The sequence below is a fragment of the Salminus brasiliensis genome, chromosome 25 (genome assembly GCF_030463535.1).
Source record: "Salminus brasiliensis chromosome 25, fSalBra1.hap2, whole genome shotgun sequence".
Lineage (NCBI taxonomy): Eukaryota > Metazoa > Chordata > Actinopteri > Characiformes > Bryconidae > Salminus > Salminus brasiliensis.
Window position 1 is genome coordinate 16619277 of NC_132902.1, and position 22366 is coordinate 16641642.

The 22366-nt window shown below is 43.4% G+C and overlaps 1 protein-coding gene across 2 annotated transcripts in view; it reads left to right on the top strand.

Moving 5' to 3' along the window:
• nfatc3a (nuclear factor of activated T cells 3a) overlaps positions 1–22366 on the top strand; it is a 102601-nt gene that overhangs the window by 18546 nt on the left and 61689 nt on the right. For both annotated transcript variants that reach the window (XM_072671806.1, XM_072671807.1), the window contains exons 2-3: positions 15762–16932; positions 21545–21707. In XM_072671806.1, coding sequence (XP_072527907.1) covers positions 15762–16932; positions 21545–21707 — 1334 coding nt within the window. The remainder of the gene's footprint in view (positions 1–15761; positions 16933–21544; positions 21708–22366) is intronic.

Below are 22366 nucleotides of genomic sequence, written 5' to 3' on the forward strand. Positions count from 1 at the left end.
CTTTTCCAATTTATTAAACCCTTGCTAATAATTGTAAATGTATGGATCATATTATGGTTCATTTCATCTTTACAGTAGCAGGAACCTAACACACTGTAAACTGAAAACATACACTGCTAAAGCCACAACATTAAAACCACCTGCCCAGTACTGAGTAAGTTCCCCCTTGTACTGCCACAACAAATCTGACCATTTGAGATCTGGGCTCCACAAGACCTCTGAAGGTGTCCTGTGGTATCTGGCACCAAGACGTTAGCAGCATATTCTTTAAGTCATGTAAGTTGTGAGGCGGGGTCTTCTTGGATCACATCCGTGAACCTTGCCCATGGTGCCCATGACCCTGTCACCGCTTCACCAGTTGTACTTTTTGGAGCACCTTCGATAGGGTACTGACCACTGCATTCCAAAAGAACCCTGTCTGATGTTTTGGAGATACTAAGACCTAGTCATCTAACCATCACATTTTCCCTGCTTTAATCACCTTTAGGAACTGATTTGCTGATTTGAATATATCCACCCCTTGACAGATGCTTCCCTTCACTTGTCACTACTGCTAATGTTATGTTATTAGCATATATTAAATGTACAGTTCAGAAAGTACATTAAAAAGTGAGTATTAGAGAATTAAAGTATTAAAGGGCTCATGTATATAAAAAGTTACAAGGACACAGTAAAAAAATGACTTATAAGTTGGCAGATGCAGAAGGTGGCAGTGCAAATCCTGTATACTGTAGAATAGTGAGAACTGTAGTCAGAACTATAGTATAACAGTGTCTGAGGTGGCAGGTAATGTATTTGTTAGCATTGTGTAATGACGTTCAGTGCTGTCTGGTGTCCGTCACCACCACAGCAAACTGTTCTGACCCAATCATTTTCTCTGGGACAGACTATTTCATCCTAAGCAATTCCTAAAAAGCAATTCCTGAAAAAAACTTGTATTTCCAAAACGGTAACTTTACAGGACAAGCTATAAATAATGAATAATTAAAAACAATTGACAAATTGGTGGAATTCAATAGTATCTAGTTACATTAAAACTCTTAAAAAATCATATAGTATATAATATACAATAAAATAGTACATAATTGTACTATAACTCCACATCATACGCTATATGGACAAAAGTATTGGGACACCTTCTCATTCATTGTTTCTTCTGAAATCAAGGATATTAAAAAAAGATTTGATTCTTCTTTTGTTGGAGTAACTGTCTATACTGTCCAGGGGAGGCTTTCTACTAGATTTAGGAGCGTTGCTATAAGGATGTGTATGCAATTAGAGACAAGAAGCTAAACACATCCCAAAAGTACTGGATGGAGCACCACCATCATTCCTGAGAACACAGTTTCACTACTCCGCAGATCAGTGCTGGGGGACTTTACACCCCTCTAACCCACACCTGGCATTAGGCATGGTGCCAATAGGTTCATGTTTATCTGCTCCAGAGTGTCCCATTCTATTGGCAATAGATATTTTCAGGGACTAGACCAACTGTGTGTGTGTGTGTGTGTGTGTGTGTGTGTATTTGGGTGCAACTTAAAGTAGCTGAATGCATTTATTAAAAGGAGTGTCCACAAACATTTGGACACACAGTGTATTAGATTTAAATCTGACCCTGTGAACTTGGATGGCACTTCGGTGACCACAACAATGTCCATCAAAGCTTTTAAATAGCCCTGTGTGTACAGTAGAGACAGAACTGTAAGCAGGGCTGTGCTTCAGTCCATCCGTGACAGACACGGTCCGGACCCACTGGACCCGAGGCGTTGGCTTGCTCTGCCGTCTGGGCTTTGTTTATCCTGTAACGGTATCGCAGCATGGGATGCCTTAATCAGCGAGCTTAATTTAGAAAGCCTACATACGTTCCTGTTGGCTAAGGCCGCCGTTGGGCAGCACAGCGGACGTCCGCAGCCTGTTGGTGATGTAACCGGCTGCAGCGCTGCGAGGCCTGCCCTGACTCAGCTGCACAGGGACATATGAGGCTGCCTATGAGATCCTGTGATTGTGAAGGGTAGTGAGCTTTGAGGTGTTGAAAGCGCAGCAGCTGGCGCTTACAAACGAGTGGGATTTGCAGCACGCGAGGAAAAGGCCTGCGTGTGAATAACAGCGGACAAGGTGGACTGTTCCGGTCCAGAGCAGAGAGAGAGAGGGGCGGGGGGTGGGGTGAGTGACCTTAGAACAAATCCCAGCTGTGCTCTTTCAGCTCACTGTCTGATCGACTCGCAGCATCCAGCATTGACTGATAAGACACACGCATGCACACACACACACACACACACACTTTGTCACTCTGACACTCCTCTTTTTACTCAATCACACCGCATACACACATACAGGAACATGGTGCATGGGCACGGTGTTTCAAATATACAAATAATCTAGTGGTTGTCCAAATGTTTGCGGACACCCCTTCTAATAAATGCATTCAGTTATTTTAAGTTGTGCCCATTGCTGGCACAGATGTGCAAATGCACACACACAGTTTGCCTGGTCCCTGTAGTCCCAGAGAAGTATTGCCAGTAGAATAAAATCTGGAGCAGATAAACGTGAACCTATTGGCACCATGCTGCCTTATGCCGGGCGTGGGCTAGAGGGATGTAAGGCCCCCCAGTACTGAGCTGTGGAGCAGTGGAGCTGTGTTCTCTGGAATGATGGATGGTGGTCCATTCAGTACTTTTGGGATGAGGTGGGGTGGTGCTCATCCAGCATCCTGACCTCACTAACCTCTCTTTTGTTGCTGAATGCAATCAAATCTCCACTGCAATGTTCCAAAATGTCCTGTACTTTTAAGACTGATATATGTAAATGTCCTCTGTTCTGACTGGCTGCACTGTGTTGTGCGTCCAAATCTATCCTTATAACTTATGATGGTATGAATGGGCGGGGCTAAACTGCTATAGGCTGAATAGGTAGATATATGTAAATGTGTTGGTTTCCAAAGTTGGCTAGTTAACATCATTGTGGCAGCGCACAGGAGCCATGTAGCGTAGCGTAGCATTGTTTTTAGCTCCGTAACTGGATTGTTTGCTATTCATTTTTGGAATTTTTTGTGTTTCTGTCTTCTTGCTTGTCCTCTCAGTGCAGCGAGTGGTTAGCAAGCTGAAGAGATTGTAACCGGTCCACTGGGTCAGCTTTTAGCCTAGCACTTGCTTGCTTCCCCTGCTTTTATTGCGCTTTAGCCTAGCAAATAGAGCCACTCGCTTCTCCGTCTGTAAGCAACCCTTATTCCCATAACTAGCAAAACACTGTTCTACACAAGTAATGCAGGTGAATAAACATACTGTCAAAATAAAAGTAACTAATACAAACAGACTGTGTCAAAATTAAACTCACTAATACCAATAAACAGTTTCAAAATAAGTCACTGATACAAATGAACAGGCCGTGTCAAAAGAAAAGTCACTAATACCAACAAGCAGTCAAAATAAGTCCTAATACATATGAACAAACAGACTGTCAGAATAAAAGTCAATAATACAGCATTTTTAAAATAAAAGTCACTAATACATGTGAACAAGCAGACCGTGTATGAACAAAAGTCACTAATACAGCCTTTGTCCAATTATGCCACTAATACACATGAACAAGCAGACTGTGTCAAAATAAAAGTAACTAATACATATGTGTCAAAATAAGTCATTAATACAAATGAACAAAGACTGTATCAAAATAAAAATCACTAGTTCAAACAGACCCACAAACGAACACACAGGACGTTGAAACTGAAAGCTAAAAATACTGTCTCACATTCATCTTTCCTTTTTGTTTTTCCTGATTAATAAAGAATATCTGATCCCTGACTCAAAAACCATGATCCGATCATAACTGTGGACTTTGTGATCCATTAACACCACTACTTCTAGGACACCTTTAAAGAAAAGGGGGCCAAACACTTAGGATAAATGGCACAAAACACTGCTTCTGTTGCCAAAATGCATTAGTGTCTTTATGGTGCTTTTTCTAATCTTTATGGTCTTTACTAATGTTTACTAATGTTAGCCACTAATAGACCACTAATAGATTCTTATTCGTATAAAAAAACATTAGATATGTACTCTTTTGTTGTGATATTCAAATCCTGTTCACTGAATAGAGCAGTAAAGTAAAAAACAAACAAAAAGAAAGAAAAGAAAAGAAAAGCACATGTTGTTCAAAGTGAAATCAAATCATCAGTTAACATTAAGATATTATTCTTATTACTACCTTCCTCGTTCATCGTTAGGCTGGTTAGCATATTTGGAAGCTTGAAAAGTGTGAATATGTGTAACAGCAGAAATGGTTCAAATGCTTATCACAAAAGCCCGCGCTCCGTGCAGCCACAGTTGTGAGTTGCTGTGTCAATAGGCCCGCAGGTGTGGGCTGGTCCCAGGCTTGCGTCAGGAACTCTGTGTGTGTGTGTGTGTGTGTGTGTTTAAGAAGTGAAGGCAGTCTGCCAGCAGTTCTTAGAAACAAGAGTGGAATAGAAGCCTGTTCGAAGAGCCTCCTGCCAAGCTGCTGCATGCATAGTCATGACGCATTCGGGCCACAATTATGGTAATCATAGTACTTCCAGTTTATTGGTTGTGGGGTCAAGTTGTCACACATGTAAAGTGCATTTTTCTTATAAAATAAAAAACTTCTAAATGTAGGGTAAACATCTCTCAAAGTGAAAGAATGCTGACGGCCTGTTTTGGCACCAACTCAAAGTGCAGGAACTGTGAGTGAAGCCTGCAGATACTGCGAGAGTGCTGCATCACAGCGGGGACCCAAGCTTAGGTTACACCTGTCCCCACACAACAGACTTGTGCATACACACATACAAACACACGCTCACATGCACGCTAAAACCAGGATGTTGTGTAAGTAATGTAGTTCAGGAATTGACCTCGAGAGGAAGTTAGGTTTGCACTAGATTTGCCGCCAAAACTTGAAGCAATTAGTGTTTGTCTTAAGGCTGTCACAAAAAACTGATTCAATACCAAGAGATCGATCGATAATAACGTTTTGTGGTGGATAGCATTACCAATTGGAGGGTATTTGTAAGCGATTTTATGTTCATATTTTAAATTTTGGTGTACAATGCTGTCAGAAAAAACACCAGTGCAAGACACAAGATTCATCTGTACAAAGCATATTGTTCCAGAAGTCCTAGGAATGAGTATGAGTATGTAGTATGTGATATAGTAATAAGTGTAGTACTCGTTATTACTCTCCCCCTATGACTATCACATGCAATGCTCCCGACACTGGGAGGGTGAGGGTGCTTTTTCCGACACCAGCCACCGCCAGTGCAGCGTCACAGGGCAACCAATGCACTGGAAGAAAAGCCAGGTACCTAGCTCTGATGCATCAGCTAGCAGAAGCCAGCCAGCATAACACTGAGGACAGAGAGGCGTCTACCCTCCCAGAGAGAGCAAGGCCAATTGTGCTCTTTCAGGCTCCGGCTGCTGATGGCAGGCAGCATGACCTGGTATCTGAACCAGCAATCCTAGGGTCTTAGTGGCAGCACCTTTGTCCGGTGGACCACTCTAAGCCTAGAGTGTGGTTATGATGGACAAAATTGTCCCACAATGCAATGCGAAACGGAAAGGAAGGAGTTACTCACGTCTGGACCTTATATTATGAAGCCCTATCCTGCCCGATGTAGCACTCAGTTGGGACACAGACCTTGTCTTTGTCCTGGTGTTCTCTGGCACACTTGCAAGGGCTTCCTCCTTGAACACCTTCCATGAAACTCAGACTCATTTGGTCTCTTTCCGGTGGTAGATGCTGCACTTTGACATCAGCTGTGGTGAGAGCTACCTATAGGTCTCGTTATGACATTTTAGAACTGTTGGAGAATTGTGTGGTCTGCTCTTGGACTGAACTTGCTAGGACAGTTTGACCTGGCCATGCTGGCAGTTGTTTACAAAATTTTCTCCGCTTGGAAGTGATTTTGTGGACAGTGGAACTGCTGAGTTGTAATTGTTCTGACATCTTTCTGAGGGCCTCAGAGAGCTCTTTGAATCTGGCTATGGTTTAAACCACTCACTTCGACAATCAAGAGCAGACAGAAAGAAATATCTGAGCTTTTTTTGTGAATATATTTTATTGTTTTTGAAAAATAAGACATAGACTAAACAAACACATTGGCACTCACAGTGAGGCTGAGAGAGACAAATAAATAAATATATAAATAAATAAGTATGAGATACAATTTTCCGCCACACACAGCTTCATGTCTGATTAGACAAATCTCTAACAAAGGCAATAGCCTCGGACCAGAGTCGAACTGTGCATGACGTAATCTGGCAGTGATTCGCTGTAGTATAAGAACATCCAAAAAATAATGTATAAACAAAGGTTTTACAAAGACACCCTGCTCAATTCTGAATTTCAAATATCCAAGCTCTCTAACCATGTTCTAACCATCTGCAGCTGATGTGGAGCAGCTCATTCTAAATGTTGGCATTTTAGATAGTCAGTGTGGGTCGTTCTAATTTTTGTACTGTATTTTTGGCAGTACATGCATACCGTACTGTATGCATGTACTGTATGTTGTGTTTATCAACATCCAGTTGTATAGGTAAATGTGTCTGTGTGTGTGTGTTCCTGTGCTGTCTGAACAACCAGTGAAGACTTGAGCAGCAGTGTCTTATCCGCTAATGAGTGTGTCTGCGTGACATCACATCACACACAAACACACACTCAAAGAAAGAGAAGGGCTAGTGATAGCTGCTGAACCATTGTGGGCAGAGAAAGCCCTGGCCGGTGCGTGCGTCATGCCGTGGAGCGGACGGGGCACTGAGCGGCACGCTGTAGCGTTTTCCTGCTATTATTAGCTTAGGAACAGCAAAGCTGCTTAGGGCTCTTTATTTAACCGGATAGGCAGACTGATGTGGGACTGAACGTCTGCTGCAGGCAGGCCGTGACTGGGACACCTCAGCATACTCCAGCTGAAGGACTGATCTAAGACCAGTTGTTCTCCTGTGGGGACACATTGTAGTCAAGTGTAAAGTAACAGCATATTGTGCAACTAGTTTTAGGGATGTCTGTAACCGATCCAAATGGTTTAGGATCACAGCGATTGCAGGTATATTTGTTTTTACTGCTGCACTGTTGTGTTGGAGGTTTTATCCACAGTCTTCTGCATTGAGATGCACTTTCAGAAGGTTCTACAAAGAACCATATACCATCTACTGTCCAACTGTAAACAATTATTGGTGATAAGTTACACTTTTGCTGTTCAAAACCTTGTTAGTGGTTGAAAATTCAGTTATGCTGCATCTGTAACTCTGTAGTGAGACTGTTCCCCACTTTTACATAGGTGTGGGAGACGACCATCCGAATGTTGGCACTCCCACTGGTCATCACAACAACATAAGAAGTTGAAAAACTCTTGATAGGCTCTTTTAGGCCCTGCCTACTCCTCACTAAGCTCCGCCTCCTCACTTTTCGCTCCTCATTATCGACCCCCTAACTTGAATTTTTCAAATGTGCTGAGGGCAAGAACCCAGCGAATATGGAGGGTGAAGGTACCCCTTAAAAAAGCCAGTGGATCTTTATATAAATGAATACCGAGCCATTGAAGAATAACCTTTTAAAGCATGTAGCTAAAAACATGAGTGGTAGCTCATCCCATCTTGAAACCTAAAGTATAGCACTAAAAAGCTTTACAGTATATTTAGTATATAGCCTTGAGCTTTGATCAATAAGTTAATGCTCACATTTGACAGATCTTGAGCCACCACTGAGTGAAGAATATACACTTATGATGTTGTGCAGTAGATGTTGTCCACTTTAGGGTCAGCTGTATGACCCTTGTTTTTGCCTGTCGGTTCCCGCTCTTGTTTTCCCCTCTTCTTCATAGGCAGGTGGTCCTGCCCTGGCTGGAGCAGGGTGCTTTCCCACTTGGCTTCAAGATGAGGTCATAAGCAGGTATCAAGTATCTGTCACTGCCCTTGCAGAGTTCAAGTGTGTGTTTTGGGCTGGGGGGTGGTCGTGTGATGAAGCAACTTTAGAGAGGGCACCAGGTCTCCTGTAAAACTCACACACAACCCCATGTCCCAAAAAAGAACTAGGAGAAACAACACGGGGCCGATTGCACAGACTCTATCTGCCCGCTCTGTTCTCAGTGGTGTAGACTTGTATGGCTTCATAGCTAAACCCTACAAGATGAGCAAAAGTCAGAGACCAGAGATTAGATATTAGATTAAGTGTAAGATAATGCACTTGTGTAAAAAAAAAAAAGAAGAAAGCGAAAGGGTACAGAGAAGACAGGGCCCCTAACAGCTGTGCCAGACCTGCTGGACCACCTACGCTTTCACCGTCAGATGTGCGGCATGTAAAGCTTTTATCTTTGTCAGAGAGGAGAAGATCAAGCCTTACTTCTGCTTCAGGTGTTTTTGTCCGTCCTAGCACTGTGAGAAGGCGACTCAACATTGTGGATACAAAAGGATGTGGAGCTGATACAGAAGCTCTTACTGAGAGAAGCGAACCAATGGGTAATCAGAGAAGCGCTTTCTAAGAGTAATGCACTGACAACACGCTGAGTCCAGACCTCAGCATTTGGAGATGTGGAAAAATCTCCTTCTGCCTGAAATTGAAATAAAGAAATAAAGAATATGGATAAAGTCAAATGCTTCATATGATTCTCTGAGCAGTGCCATAGAAGAACCTCTGTTGGTTTGTAATGGAGATGTGTGAATGTGAAGAACTGTCTCTTAATGTAATGGTTGTTTAGCAATTTACCTTTCTATTATAAACATGGTTCTTAATAGAACCAAAAGTGGTTCTTCTATGCCTATGCTTCGTTTTCTTGGACCACTTGGAGCCTACCTTTATTTTCTAAGTGTATGCTTCATTTTTAGTACTAGCTGACATAACCATCGCCTGTGTGGGAAATGATGTTACGTGTTTCCTGTGGAATTAGTCTCCATGTCATGAATCTAGAGCTGAAAAGCCATGATTTATAAAAGCAACATTAGCTGCATGAATTAATGCATTGTTCTCCACGTACTGCAAAAGGGTCACCTGTACCATGCTTACATTACCGTGGTTTAAAATGGCTATTTTTAGTTCACTGTTCTTCCAGACAGTGTTTTTGTAATCCTCATTTCATTCAGCTGTTTAAGTTGTGTTAACAAGCTGGCAGCCAGGGACAAATTGCTGCTAAATGAAAAAAAAAAAATGAAATGTGAATGTGCGAAGAAGAAGGGCAGCATTGTGTATACCGAGGAAGACTGAAGCTGGGGTGAAAGAGACGTTCTTCAGTAGGCAGAACCAGGACTTAACCATATTCACTGAACACTCTCTTGGTTTGGGGCACAGTGGAATGGAGAGAGAAATAAGCAGTATGGGTGAGTGAGATACAGGGTTTGCGATACGAGCATTTGTAATTTTTATATTACAAGCAGCTGTGCCACACCTAATAGACCACCTACACTGCCATCTTCAGAGGAGCGGCAAGCCTTACTCTTGCTTCAGGTGTTTCTGTCCGTCCTTGCACTGTGAGAAGGCGACTCAACGTTGTGGGTCCAAAAGGATGTGAAGCTGATACAGAAGCTCTTACTCAGAAAAGCGAACATATGGGTAATCAAACTTTTTCTGAGAATAATGAACTGACAACCTCCGTTCATTAAAATAATATGTGCGAAGAAAAAGGGCAGTATTGTGTATACCAAGCAAGACTGGAGATGGGATTAAAGAGATGTTCTTCAGGAGGCAGAACCAGAACTTGGTGCTAACCATATTCACTGAACACTCAATGAATGTGAAAACAATATTTTGCCTTTGGTGCATCATAAGTTGCATACATTACTGGCACAGATGTGTAAAAGCACACACACATGTTGTCCAGTCTCTCTACAGAAGATTTGCCGCTAGAATGGGACTCTCTGTAGCAGATAAACATGAACCTATTGGCAAAGTACCTAATGCCGGGGCGGGGGGTATGAAGCCCACAGCTTTGCGCTGTGGAGCAGTCTGGAAGGGTGGTGCTCCATTCAGTACCTTTGGGGTGAGTTGGGGAGTTGGAAATGAGGTGGGGTGGTGATCATCCAAACATCCTGACCACACTTACACTCTTGTTGCTGAATGCAGTCAAATCCTCACAGCAATGCTCCAAAATCTAGTAGAAAACCTTCTTCCCTGCACAGTAGAGACTCATACTCCAACAAAAGCAGAATAAACTTCCCTACCCTTGAGTTAGAAGGAAACAATGAATGAGCAGGTGTCCCAAAATATTTGTCCATTTCTTGCACCTGTAGCTCAATAGTGGCTAAGGCACTGCACAAGAAACGATTGCCTTTTCTTATTATTATTAGATTCAGACGTGCACAAATGAGTCACTGGACGAGAAACATAGTTCCCAGAAGTTAGGAGAGCACTTTGAATGAATGGAGGCTGTGTGTGCTGGGGGCTATTCTGAAAGATAATGAAACAGACAGATGGTTAGAGAGATCTACAGTAGAGTATACTGTGCATCCTTCCTAGGTCAAAGTGCAGGCCTGGTGTGTGTCCCGTCCATCAAGCTGTGTTGTCACGGATACACACGTCTTGTGACATGCAGGACTTGTAGGGTCACTATAAATAAAGCCTTCACCACAGAGAAGGAGGGAGGCCAAGACACTGATTTTCATGTATTATACTTCTCAGAAGTTTTATACTTAATGTGTGGTCAGCTATGGACAACGCCAGTCTGATACTCTGTTGGTATCAGACTGTAACCAGAAAATGCTGGATCATATGTTTTATAGGAGGAATCTGATCTGATTTCAGAACAAAGTGCTGTTATACTATACCATTTACAGCAGATATTGCTTTTTACATCACTGGGGTGGGCAATATAGCAAAAATGCAAAATCCCAGTGCTTTCATAATGCAGGATGTGCATCACAATATTTAGTTTTTGTAAAGTTTGAAAAGTTGATATGGACAAAAGCTGTGAATCCAGTCAATCAGGGCTAAATATGCTTTCTTTGCATTGAAAGATGCAGTTGCTTGTTCCTTAACCTCTTAAACAGTCTATGGACAGCTGGAGGGCCGACTGTGTTATTATAAAGTTCTGTTACCAGAGAATAGCCCCACCAGTTTGTACAGAAGTCCCTGTAGTTACTGAGTACTACACCCTGAGTGTGTGATGAGCCTTGGAGAGCTAAGGGGTTAATACACTTTAAGTAATGGTGGTCAGTGTAAGAAACCACTTTGTTTTCTCTCATTTTCTATTTTGCATTTGTGTTCAAACAGGAAACCTCAATATTTTCTGAAAATGTTTAATGTGGGGGTCAGCTGAAAAAGTAGCACACAGGAAGTGATGTAAGGACTGTAGTTGTCTCCAAAGCTGGGTCTACATGGTTTAAACTGCTTATCCGGTGTTATCCGGGGTGGTTTGCATGCATGGTAGTAGTTTGTAATTGTAGATAACATGCTATTGAACGAAAGTTTACAAAAATAGTAATACGACTAAGGAAATCTGAATTCTACAAGGCTAAACCGTGGTGGTTTCACCTAGTAATCACTGTTAATATATGTGAAGTAGAGGCTAAAATTTGGTGGTCACCAAGAGTTGCCACAGTGCATTTAGGGCAAACACATAATAACACATTAGGATGGTGATAGACATTGTAACTACAGGATAACATTGTGTCTGGTCCTGCTAACATTGATGCTATTGAACTGTCCCAGTGGACCTTTTAGGCGTTTACTTGATGAGGATCTTTTTGGGCACATGAGCTAACATGTTCCCTGAGCATTCTAGTCTGCTACCACTGAAAAATGCAAACTATTTTTAGCCTTGCGAGGGTTAGAAAAGTCACCCTTATATCAAGATCTGGCAGAACCCTTTCTTGCAAAAAATGACAAAGACATGATATCAATATTACAAAAAATTAAACAAGAGAATGAAATCGTAGAGCAAACTAAGTATGCATTGAAATGAAATAGTAAGTTATATAATTAGTTTCACTGAATGCACAGTGGTTACTTGGAGAAAAAACATCTTAGAAATGATATCAGTAAATTTGATAGAAATGTGCCTGTAAGGGTTACTGAATACTGAATGTTATCCACCCTGAAATGTCTTTATTGATTTATCGCAATTACAGTACAGTATCATATTGCCCACCCCTCTTGAATTATCTTGAATTCTATATCATGCTCTTCCACTATGAGATATTTGAAAAGAATACCGCCCAGCAGTAGCCCAAAATCTCACACACTTGCTTATAGGACAATAGGAGATGGGAGGTTGATCTACAGGAGTGTTAATGGAATTTTTTTGGAATACCTTTTGGCATCTAGCAATTATTTTTCACATACATACACAGCTTGTCCCTGTAGAGAAGCACTACCAATATAAAAGGGCTATCTGGAGTAGGTAAACATGAACGTATTGGCACCATGCCTAATGCCAGGCATGGGCTAGAGGGGTATAAAGCCCCCAAGCATTGGGCAGTGGTGGCTCAGCGGTTAGAGCGCAGAGATATCGATAACAGGGTTGTGGGTTTGATTCCCGGGCTCGGCAAGCTGCCACTGTTGGGCCCTTGAGCAAGGCCCTTTACCCTCTCTGCTCCCCGGGCGCTGGAGTTGGCTGCCCACCGCTCTGGGTGTGTGTGTGTGTACTCACTGCCCCTAACACATGTGTGTGTGTGAGTGTGTGTTCACTACCAGATGGGTTAAATGCGGAGGACACATTTCGCTGTACAGTCCACACTGTTCAGTGACAAATACGTGCACCTTTACCTTTACCTTTATTGAGCTGTGGAGCAGCACAACTGTGTTCTCTGGAGTAGTGGTTGGTGCTCCATCCAATACTTTCAGGATGAGTTGGGAAGCTTTTGACGCTCTTGTCCTCACAGAAATGCTCCAGAATATAGTAGAAAGCCTTCCCTGGACAGTAAAACAGTGAATGAGCAAGTGTCCAAGAAAAACTTTTGTCCAATACTTCAAAAATCAGAAAGCATAGCACTGCTGACGCTGATCTCTCTGAACTCTATAATTGTCATCACCCCACATGACATTTCTTGAATGGCCATGGTCAGTCTTGATAAACCAGCTTGGGCTTAATTAAACCAAATGGGCTTAATTTCATGTTCAAGCTTCATGTTGCCTTGATGAACACAACGCCCTGGGAGCTCATCAATAACATCTGATATAGCAGGAGAAATGTGTGTGTATGTGTGTGTGTGTGTGTGTGTGGTGTTGTGCTTTTGGTGTTATTAATAGGGCCAGTCTCTATGTAGTGGCAACAGGCTGAATCATGCACCTGTGTATGAATGTGTTTCCCGACTTGGTGCGTGCGTGTGTGTGTGTGTGTGTGTGTGTGTGTGTGTGTGGTGTTTGGGTGAGTGGGTGTGTTTCCTGGCTTTAAAAGTGCTGACTTTTCACCTCTGGGCAGCTTTTTTGCCACTGTTTTTCTTCCTCTTGTTTACTATTTTGATATAATTGACTATTTTTACTTCTCCTTGTTTACACTTTCACCCGTCTCTCCCTTTACCTGCTTGTCCTCTTGCGCTTTGCTCACTTTCTCTCTCTCTCTCTCTCTCTCTCTCTCTCTCTCTTTCTGCTTGATATGAGAAGTTCAACATTGTTTGCACTCTATAATATTTTCTTCAGTTGACCTGGTGCCAGAGTTCTAGTCTGGGTGGATTCCCTGGTGGCTTGTTTGTAGACAGCCAAAATCTTCTTCGGTCAAGGCGACCATAAAAGCACTCCAATAAAGGAGAGAGAGAGACCTGGAGAGAGAGAGAGAGGGAGAGGGAGAGGGAGAGGGAGAGAGAGACGGAGCGACCTGCCTGGCTGTTTGCTTTAATCTGTCTTATCAGTCTCCCGGGACTCCGGCCTTGAAAGATAGGAACAGATGGCATGTTAACCACGCCCACACCCGGGGGTGGGGGGAGAGCTTGATTTGCTGCCTCAGTGACGAAAGAGGGCCGAACTTGAAGCAAGTTGAAGTGGTTGAAGTCTTTAGCTCGGTGAACATCGCGAAGGCAACTAAAGCACGTCGCTGCCCATGTTTGGGTCAGAGAGGTCAAAGAGTTAGCAGATGTTCTACCCAACGTATGTTATCTGGGTAGCTAACTTCCAGAGAGTTGTCTCGGACAGCTACGTGCTTTCCCAGGTACTTGAACGTCATGTTGTCAGCAGGCTGTGTGGTGACAGCTGGAAGCAACGTCATACTTCAGTGATACAGGAGAGCCAGGAGTCATAGGCTTGCAGTAGCTGGTTCCTAAACGCTTTTGAGTAACGAGGACCAGTAAAGAGTAACTCATGAAATCCCAGCAGTTTCATCACAGCTGTCTTCTGCCTTGGGGTAATAATGATCTTCAGTCTGACTGCATGTGTGGCTTTTTTAATGGCATAGAAGAACCACTTTTGGTTGCATGAAGTAACCATAAGTTAATGAGATGTGTGACCTATAAATAAAATAAATAAAAACCTATAAATTGGTGTGAAGGTACTTTGTGATCCTTTGTTGTTTTTCTATGGCATCGCTCAAAAGAACCATTTAAGGCACTTTTATGTTTAAGACTGTATCATCTTATATACTTAAACAAATGGCTATTTTTTCATTAGATTTGTAGACTGCACTGAAATGAGAACTTTATGCTAAAGCCAATATTTTCCATTTTCCATGAATCTGCCAAAGGCAGCATGTAGTGGTGTAAGAATACTGAAACGAAATCGAAATACGTTTGTTAAAAATGTGTTTGCTTCTTGTCTTGCTAGGGGCGTTTGCACAAATGGGTATTTTCCACAGTTACAATCTGGAAACGCACTAAACCACAGGTGTCAAACTGGGCTTTCCACCTGTGTTCAAGTCACTAAGACCTCAGTAATCTGCTGATCAGTTGAATCAGGTGCATTAAATCTGAATCTGAAAAGCTGAATTCTGCAGTGTTTTATCCACCAGACTGGGATCTAAACACCTGAGAACTACATACAGAGAACTTGTACTTCTTATACAATTAATACTGTAAAACTGCACTTGGTCTACTAACTGCAAACCCACACATTATGTTGTTTTCAACATGTTTGCATGCACTGTTCAATATAATACACTATAATTTAAACTCTGTACATGTGTACAAATCAATTTCATAGCTCAAGTCATAATTCTGAAGATTAATTTGACCTTAAAAAAAATCCAAGCCAAACCATGGCCTAGAAACTGAGCACTGAACCGTATTGTGAAAGGGATAAACATTTACACTCCTAAAAAATATCAGTACATTTACATTTATAAATGTTTAAGCTACTCTTTAAGATGCATATATCTGGATTAGCATTACAGAGAACATTTTTTTTTTTTTTTTTTATAGGATTACAAATTCAGTTTAGTGGATAAAATGCAGTTGTATTATTATTGTTACAGCAGATGACTGTAACAGCAGAGGATGCCTAGCTAACCCTAGCAAAATGCTAGTCAGGATTTTGATACATTAGACACATTTTAATACATTAAACAGTATATAACTAGACCATATTTTGTAATAACCTTAATGTCTGTAAATAAGTAAATTTAATGTTAATTAAATGAATGTATTTATTAAATCCTCAGGCAAGCACATTTGATTCTGATCTTGCTGGCCTTAAATGTGCTGTTTAAAGGCATTGCAAATGTGGCAGCAATGTGGGAATACTTTGTAAAGAACCATTAAAACATTTTTCCCTCTTTAAGAAGTTCTTTGTGATTTATACTGTTTTTTCAAGTTGAAGGGACCCAGAGCACAGAGGCGACAATCTGACTTTTTAAAAATAACTTCATCATATGCTCATTGTTTTTGTTTTTTGTCTCTTTATAGATCTGGAGCCGGATGACAACACGTCGTTCTACATCCTGAACGTTGGTCAGTCTCCGTCGCTGACCAACCAGTCCCTTGGTGTCCAGAGGCATGGAGTCCAGCTGCACACACAGCCCCTACAGCCGCTCCTCAAACCCTATGAGCCTAGCTACGACCCTCACGACTCCAAATATCTCCTTACTGGAGGCGGCGGAGTTGGGGGAGGCGGAGGTGGCCCACCCAAGGCTTTCGAATGTCCCAGCATCCAAATCACCTCCATTTCCCCAAGCTGCCAGCAAGAGATGGATGCAAGCGAGGATGAAATGAGGTCCAAGGGTCCTGATGGTGACTACCACGACCGGCCCCTGTCCCGGGATCACCTTTACCTGCCGCTGGATCACTCGTACCGGGACTCGTCCCTGAGCCCCAGCCCCTGCAGCAGCTTGTCGTCCCGTAGCTGGTTCTCAGATGCTTCATCGTGTGAGTCCATCTCCCACGTCTACGACGACGTGGAGTCGGAATTGAACGAAGCGGCGGCACGGTTTACCCTCGGGTCACCCCTGACTTCGCCAGGTTGCTCGCCTCAAGGTGGACCCCTGGAGGAACCATGGCACCAACAGCAGCCGCCGCAGCATCATCACCATCCAGCCTTTGCTCACTCGCTCTCTCACCCGCACGCCCACTCCCTCTCACCCCGCGGGTCACCTTGCCACTCTCCTCGGACCAGCGTGACCGACGAGAACTGGCTCAGCCCTCGGCCACCCTCACGCCCCTCCTCCCGGCCCACCTCGCCGTGCGGCAAGAGACGCCACTCCAGCGCCGATATCTGCTACCCAGGCTCGCCACACCACTCCCCGACCCCTACGCCTGGACCCTCGCCCCGGGGCAGTGTCACCGAGGACACTTGGATCGGGAGTCCCTCCATGGGCATGTCACCCTTCCAGTGTTGTCCTTCGGACACAGACATCCCCTCCAAGACCAGGAAGACGTCTCAGGACCGCACAGCCGTGATGCAGCCCGGGAAAGGCGAGCTCACTCTAGATGATTCGGGGAATGTGTCCCCTCTGCTGGACTCCCCGGCTGAGGAAGGCATGCACAGCTTGAAGAAGGATGGACCTGGGGAGCAGTTTCTGTCCGTGCCCTCTCACTTCACCTGGAACAAACCCAAACCAGGACACACCCCTATATTCAGGTAAAATAAAAAAGCAATTCCTGCACGGTTAGCCGTGAACGTGTGTGTATATACATCACTGTGTCTGTTGTCGGTGCAGTGGTGCGGCAGCAGTAGAGCACATGGTCTCTATAACTGTAAATCAACAAGGAACCCTTAGAAGTGCTGGCCTCACACATACCCTAATGCTACACGCTCTCTCTGACTCTCTGTCTCACACACACACACATCCTCCTTTACGGCCCTGTCTGTGTGCGTGCTGTCAGCTCCTCTGCCCAAACAGGCCATGAAAGCTTCAGTCAGCCGAGCGCGCCGTGTCTGTTCTGCTTAACCCCCCGTCACAGCCATACTCACACACAACAGTGACATGATACATGATCTGGCCATCTGATCCCGTGGCCTCGGCAAGCAGACCTGCTCCTGCTGTGTGTGTGTGCGTGTGTGTGCATGTGTGTTTTTGTGTGTGAGATGGAAAGCTCTGGAAGCCTACTTTTCTGAGCAGATGGTCTATGTGGAAGTGTTGGCAGAGAGCTGTGGTGTGGAGATATCTGGGGAAACAGGGCTTAGAGGAGCGCATCTTTACACCGACGAAACCTTATTTCAGACACGCTCACATGTGTCTCACATCCCTCATGCTCTTGTGTATCAGGGCTCTAGTTTCGATGACAGTGTTGTCACTGATTTGCTAGTTTATAGAGGGAATAATATCAACAACCTTTAATATCTGGTCATTTACAGATGTCGTAGAATGCATTTATCAAGTATTTTAAGGTGGTTTGTTGAAAAAAAGTAAAAAGTATGTGAATTTAAAATGAAACATGTCACTTTTCCTTTTACATTTCCTTTTAGATGATTCCTGGATTTTACTGGATACTGTTGCTGTCTTTTTAGTGTCCTCTTGGTGTACTCCTGGCGTGGTGTGCGATTAGATAGATGAAGAGAGGGTGGCCTGTTGGATAGTGTTCATTTTTGCCTAGCATGGATACCCGCTCGCTTTTCCAGGTTTGGCTTCTTTGAGGTCCCCTCTCTGATATGTGGTGACCTCTAGTCTGAGGCTGTCCAATTTGTTTTTGAGGGAGTGGACAGTCAGCTTTTAGCCTAGCACTACCCATGGACTTCCTTAGCTTTAGCTTCCTCGCTTGCAGAGTAGAAGTTAACCCGTCCGCTTGAACACTGTCACAGGAAAAGCGGCAGTCACAAGGCCAGCGTCACGTAACAAGACGTTTTTTTTAACAAGTAGAGTTGACTAAAAGTATCACTAGCATCAGATTCTCCCGAAGTGGCCTTGTGATTTATGCATTGAAAGGGTTTTGCTAGTGGGCTGAGTGAGTGAGTGTAAATTTTGGGGTGTAAATAAAGTAAATCAAGACGATTATGAAATTCTAGCGTTTCTGTTCACTGCATCACAACAGGTCTTCTCCCTGAGTTCTTGTTCACTGAGGTTATAACTGCATATGACTTCTGTTTAATGTAGCTATTCATAAATGTTATTTATTAGTTGTTCATAGCTACTAAAGAACAACTAGTTGGAGTAAACTAGCCTTTCCTCCAACAGGTACTAAATAACTCCCTGTTTGCTGCGTATTATGTCTCTGCTTATAACAGGTCTACCCTCCATAACTCACTGTTTACTCTCTATTATGTTTCCATTCACTGAGTTCATAACTGCTTATGACAGGCCTGTCCTAATTCAAGCACTGTCCGTGTCCTCTAATCTGCAGGGCCGGGGCTGTAATTCCATTCAGAAGAGCAAGGCCCATCATGCTGCCAAAATGGCATGGCCACAAAGCCTTCATTGACCAAATGTCAGAAACATGTGCCACTTTTTTCTTTCTCCGTCCTCCTGCCTTTTTCCCCCTCTTTTCCAATGTAAATGTCAAGCCTTTTATTCGTCGTTCAGTTTTCCAGTGTGTTTTGAGCCAGCGCTCTGACAAAGCCTCATCGCTCATGAAGTGACTTCCACCACTCTGCTGCCGCATCTGGAGAGTTAGGAAACGTATTACTTGAGTTGGGCCGGTTTCATTGAGTGTTTGGCCAGTGTATGCAGTTGCTCCTTCTTCTGGTGACTGTGTGAGAGAGTGTGTGTGTGTCTCTCCAAGAGGACATAGAGGACTCATTTTGGTGAGATTTATGCACAGAGGAAAAATGCGGTAAGATTTGCTGGCCACCGAAACAGCAGCGTCAACGGCACACACTTTCACAGCGTGCCAGGATAAAGCAAAACACACGCCTAAGCCAACACACACATACACTTTCTCTCCATCTGTCACGCACACACTTCCACACTCATTGATGTATGCACACACACTTTCATTTACCTGTGTTAGTCTCAAAACGCCCCTTCTCCTATAACGGACGCTGCCTCTTGTTTACTGTTGTAGGATAAGTGTGCTCTGAATGGCAGCGTTGTTTGGATTCCCAGCCTCTTCAGCACTCCGGGCTTTACGGCATTAGATGAGTCCGTTGCAGCCTGCAGCTCAGTGAAACACAATGACTAGATTAATATGTACTTCTGTTTCTTGGACCTTAGAGCCTCAAGATTTATAGGGTTGTTACAATTACAGAGTTAAAACGTCTACACTGAAGTTCTGCAGACTGTGTGATGTTTAATTTAATCCACTCTTTGCCACTGGCTGCAGCACAAGCTCCAAGCATGATCAATCCACACCCTCACGCTTAACACTTGGAGAGGTGTTCTTTTCATTACATTCTTCACCCTTTGCTCATTGCAGCCCAAAGATTTTTCTATTTAAGCTTCATCAGTCCAAATGAATCAGGCTAGTTTATATCTAGTTTCTTTAAAAGCTATATTTTGTGGTGAGGATGCAGGAGTAGCTTTCTTCTACTGACTCTTCAATGAAGGTTATATTTATTGATCCTTCCAACAGTTCTCTTGAATTCTCCTGAATCGAGATCTCAGCTTGCCCTCCGACATTCTTGCTAGCTGTCCTTTCTTAATTACATTAGAAACGGAGGAATTGGCTACCTGAAAATGATCCAGTTTACACCTGGTTGTATCAGTATTATATCTGAATGAGGCCGAGACACATAAAATTGTGCAAAGTGTAAACGCACCCAAGACACATTTTTAACCAGATACAAACCCCCATCACTCAAACCGCTTCTGGAGGTGGTCTGTTAGTAATTGCAGTGCAAACAGTCCCTCACAGAAATTGGATTCCGGTCTGATTAACTGGAGACGCTTTTGACTATCAAGCGTTTATGCACTAAAATCTTATCAGGATACAATCAAGATGGTAGTAAACGGGGTCATGGTGTTCGGACTTTTTGGTCTGTAATGGCCTTTACTGGAATTGAACAAATCCATGCACTGACTCTTCACAGAGAAGTCAGCAGCCAGGCCTGACAGTCCTTATAGTTTTTACTGTATGTGTGTTTATTGGCATTTATTCTAATGTTACAGTCAATTACAGGCAAGCCACCAACTTCTGTGATAAATAGCTTTAGGCAATAGCTCTCAGACCTTTATACATCGAAAATTAGTCTAAACAGTAAATGTCTTCCATGGTCAATGAAAAAGGGCTCATTTTAGCTAATGTTTTAATCAGATGTCCTGGTTTGGGCCTTATGATTCAGCCATCCGTGTCTGCTTGCTCTGTGACTCAGACTTCAGCTCCTCATGTATAGATGATGTGTCTGCAAACTGGAGAGTCCCAGACACAGTGATTCATGCTCTACCCCTGCATTTTACCCATACACCCATTACTGTCATTTAGGAGGTGCTTTATCGTAAGTGTCTTAAATCTAATTTACACATTGCAGTTTATGGGTCTCTGTGGTATTACAGTGCTCCCCAACCAACATGGGGTGACACACCATACTCAGGGGCAAACTCCTTTCTGTAATTTGGATCAAAAGGGTTTGGTTTACTAGCCTGGGGCTCACAACCACAGAGTCACTGCTGCAGGTTGTGGGTTTTAGAATAATATCAGGAACAGAACAAATGGCCTTTGCCTTTTATACATATGTGAAAGTTATACTTCAAAAACACTGTATCCAATTGCTGGCTTTGTCGTTTTAGTCCATTGAAGCTGGAGGGCTTTCTCATTAAAGGAGGCATATGAAAAAAATGGACTAGATCCTGAGACCTTAAATGAATGACATCTCGGCCTTGTCTCGGTTTCAAGACTTGGAGATTTACTCGAGTTAGCCTAATGCTTATATGTGGATATATATTTTTAAACATGATAATTAAGTAGTGGAACTTTGAGACTAGGAGAAAGATCTAGATATACATTTTTCACTCAAATGAACTGAGTGGGTGGATAGGATGGCCCTCCTTTTACCCATCACTCGGCGTGATGCTGGCAAGTGTGGGCGTCTGGTGGCTGACATTACCGGACCGGCAGTTAGCGTGTTCAAACTGTACAATGCTGTTCTGTTAGCGACAGTTTAAGAAGATGTGGTTGGCTAGGTTGAGTGGACATTGGTGGACTCTGAGGAAGCACTTACTAGCCTTCACCTTCTTAGCACTTGTAGTATCATGCCTACATTACACTTCCCCTCCCATGTTAATGGAGTGGATTATGTGTGGAGGGGATTCATGTGAAATTGTCTTGTTTTTGGTTCTAACAGTTTGTCTGTCTGCGTCTGTATGTCAATTTGTGTGTAGGACGTCATCCCTGCCTCCCCTGGACTGGCCCTTACCGAGTCAGTATGGCCAGTTTGAGCTGAAGATTGAGGTGCACCCCAAAGCCCACCACCGAGCACACTATGAGACCGAGGGCAGCAGAGGAGCAGTGAAAGCAGCCTCCGGTGGACACCCCATCGTCAAGGTGAGTCTCCACGGCAACCGGCCACCTGCCGACAGTGATGTAAGCGCACCTGAGTGTCTTGTTACCTGCCCTGCTGAGGGTGAGTTTGTTTTGCTAGCCTCGGTCTGTGTTGTGTAGGTGGTTTTACAGGGGGCGGAGGCTGTGTGGTTGATATGTGAAACCACTCCAGTGCATCCCAAATATTTCAGGACACGTTACACAGGTGCTGGAAGCAGAAGCTGAGAAGTGTGTCCTGTGTTGTGTAAAACCTAATGTGGATGGTGACCTCAGTCCTGCCCAGAGGTGTCCTGTCGTCACCGGAGTGACCAGTCTGTGCTGTGCTCAGGGCTTTGATTGAATCAACACCGCCAGCATAGAATTAGAGCGAGCAAAGGCATTTCTATGCAAAGCAGTATGAAGGATTTGTATAGATTTGTTTGGGTGGGTCACCTGCTGCATGCAGTCTACCTTTTGGAATGTAACTAGGTGAAGAACTTGAAGAAAACCCCCTGGTCATATTTATTAATGTTATTTATAAATTAATAATAATTAATGCTCAAGACCTTTTTATACAGAATTAATTCTGTGTCCTCTAGGCACCATTAACTAAGGCCTTGTTCAGATTTTCCTTCCTCCGTTTTTTTTTTCCTGTCCACACAGAGATGAAAATGCTTGCACGA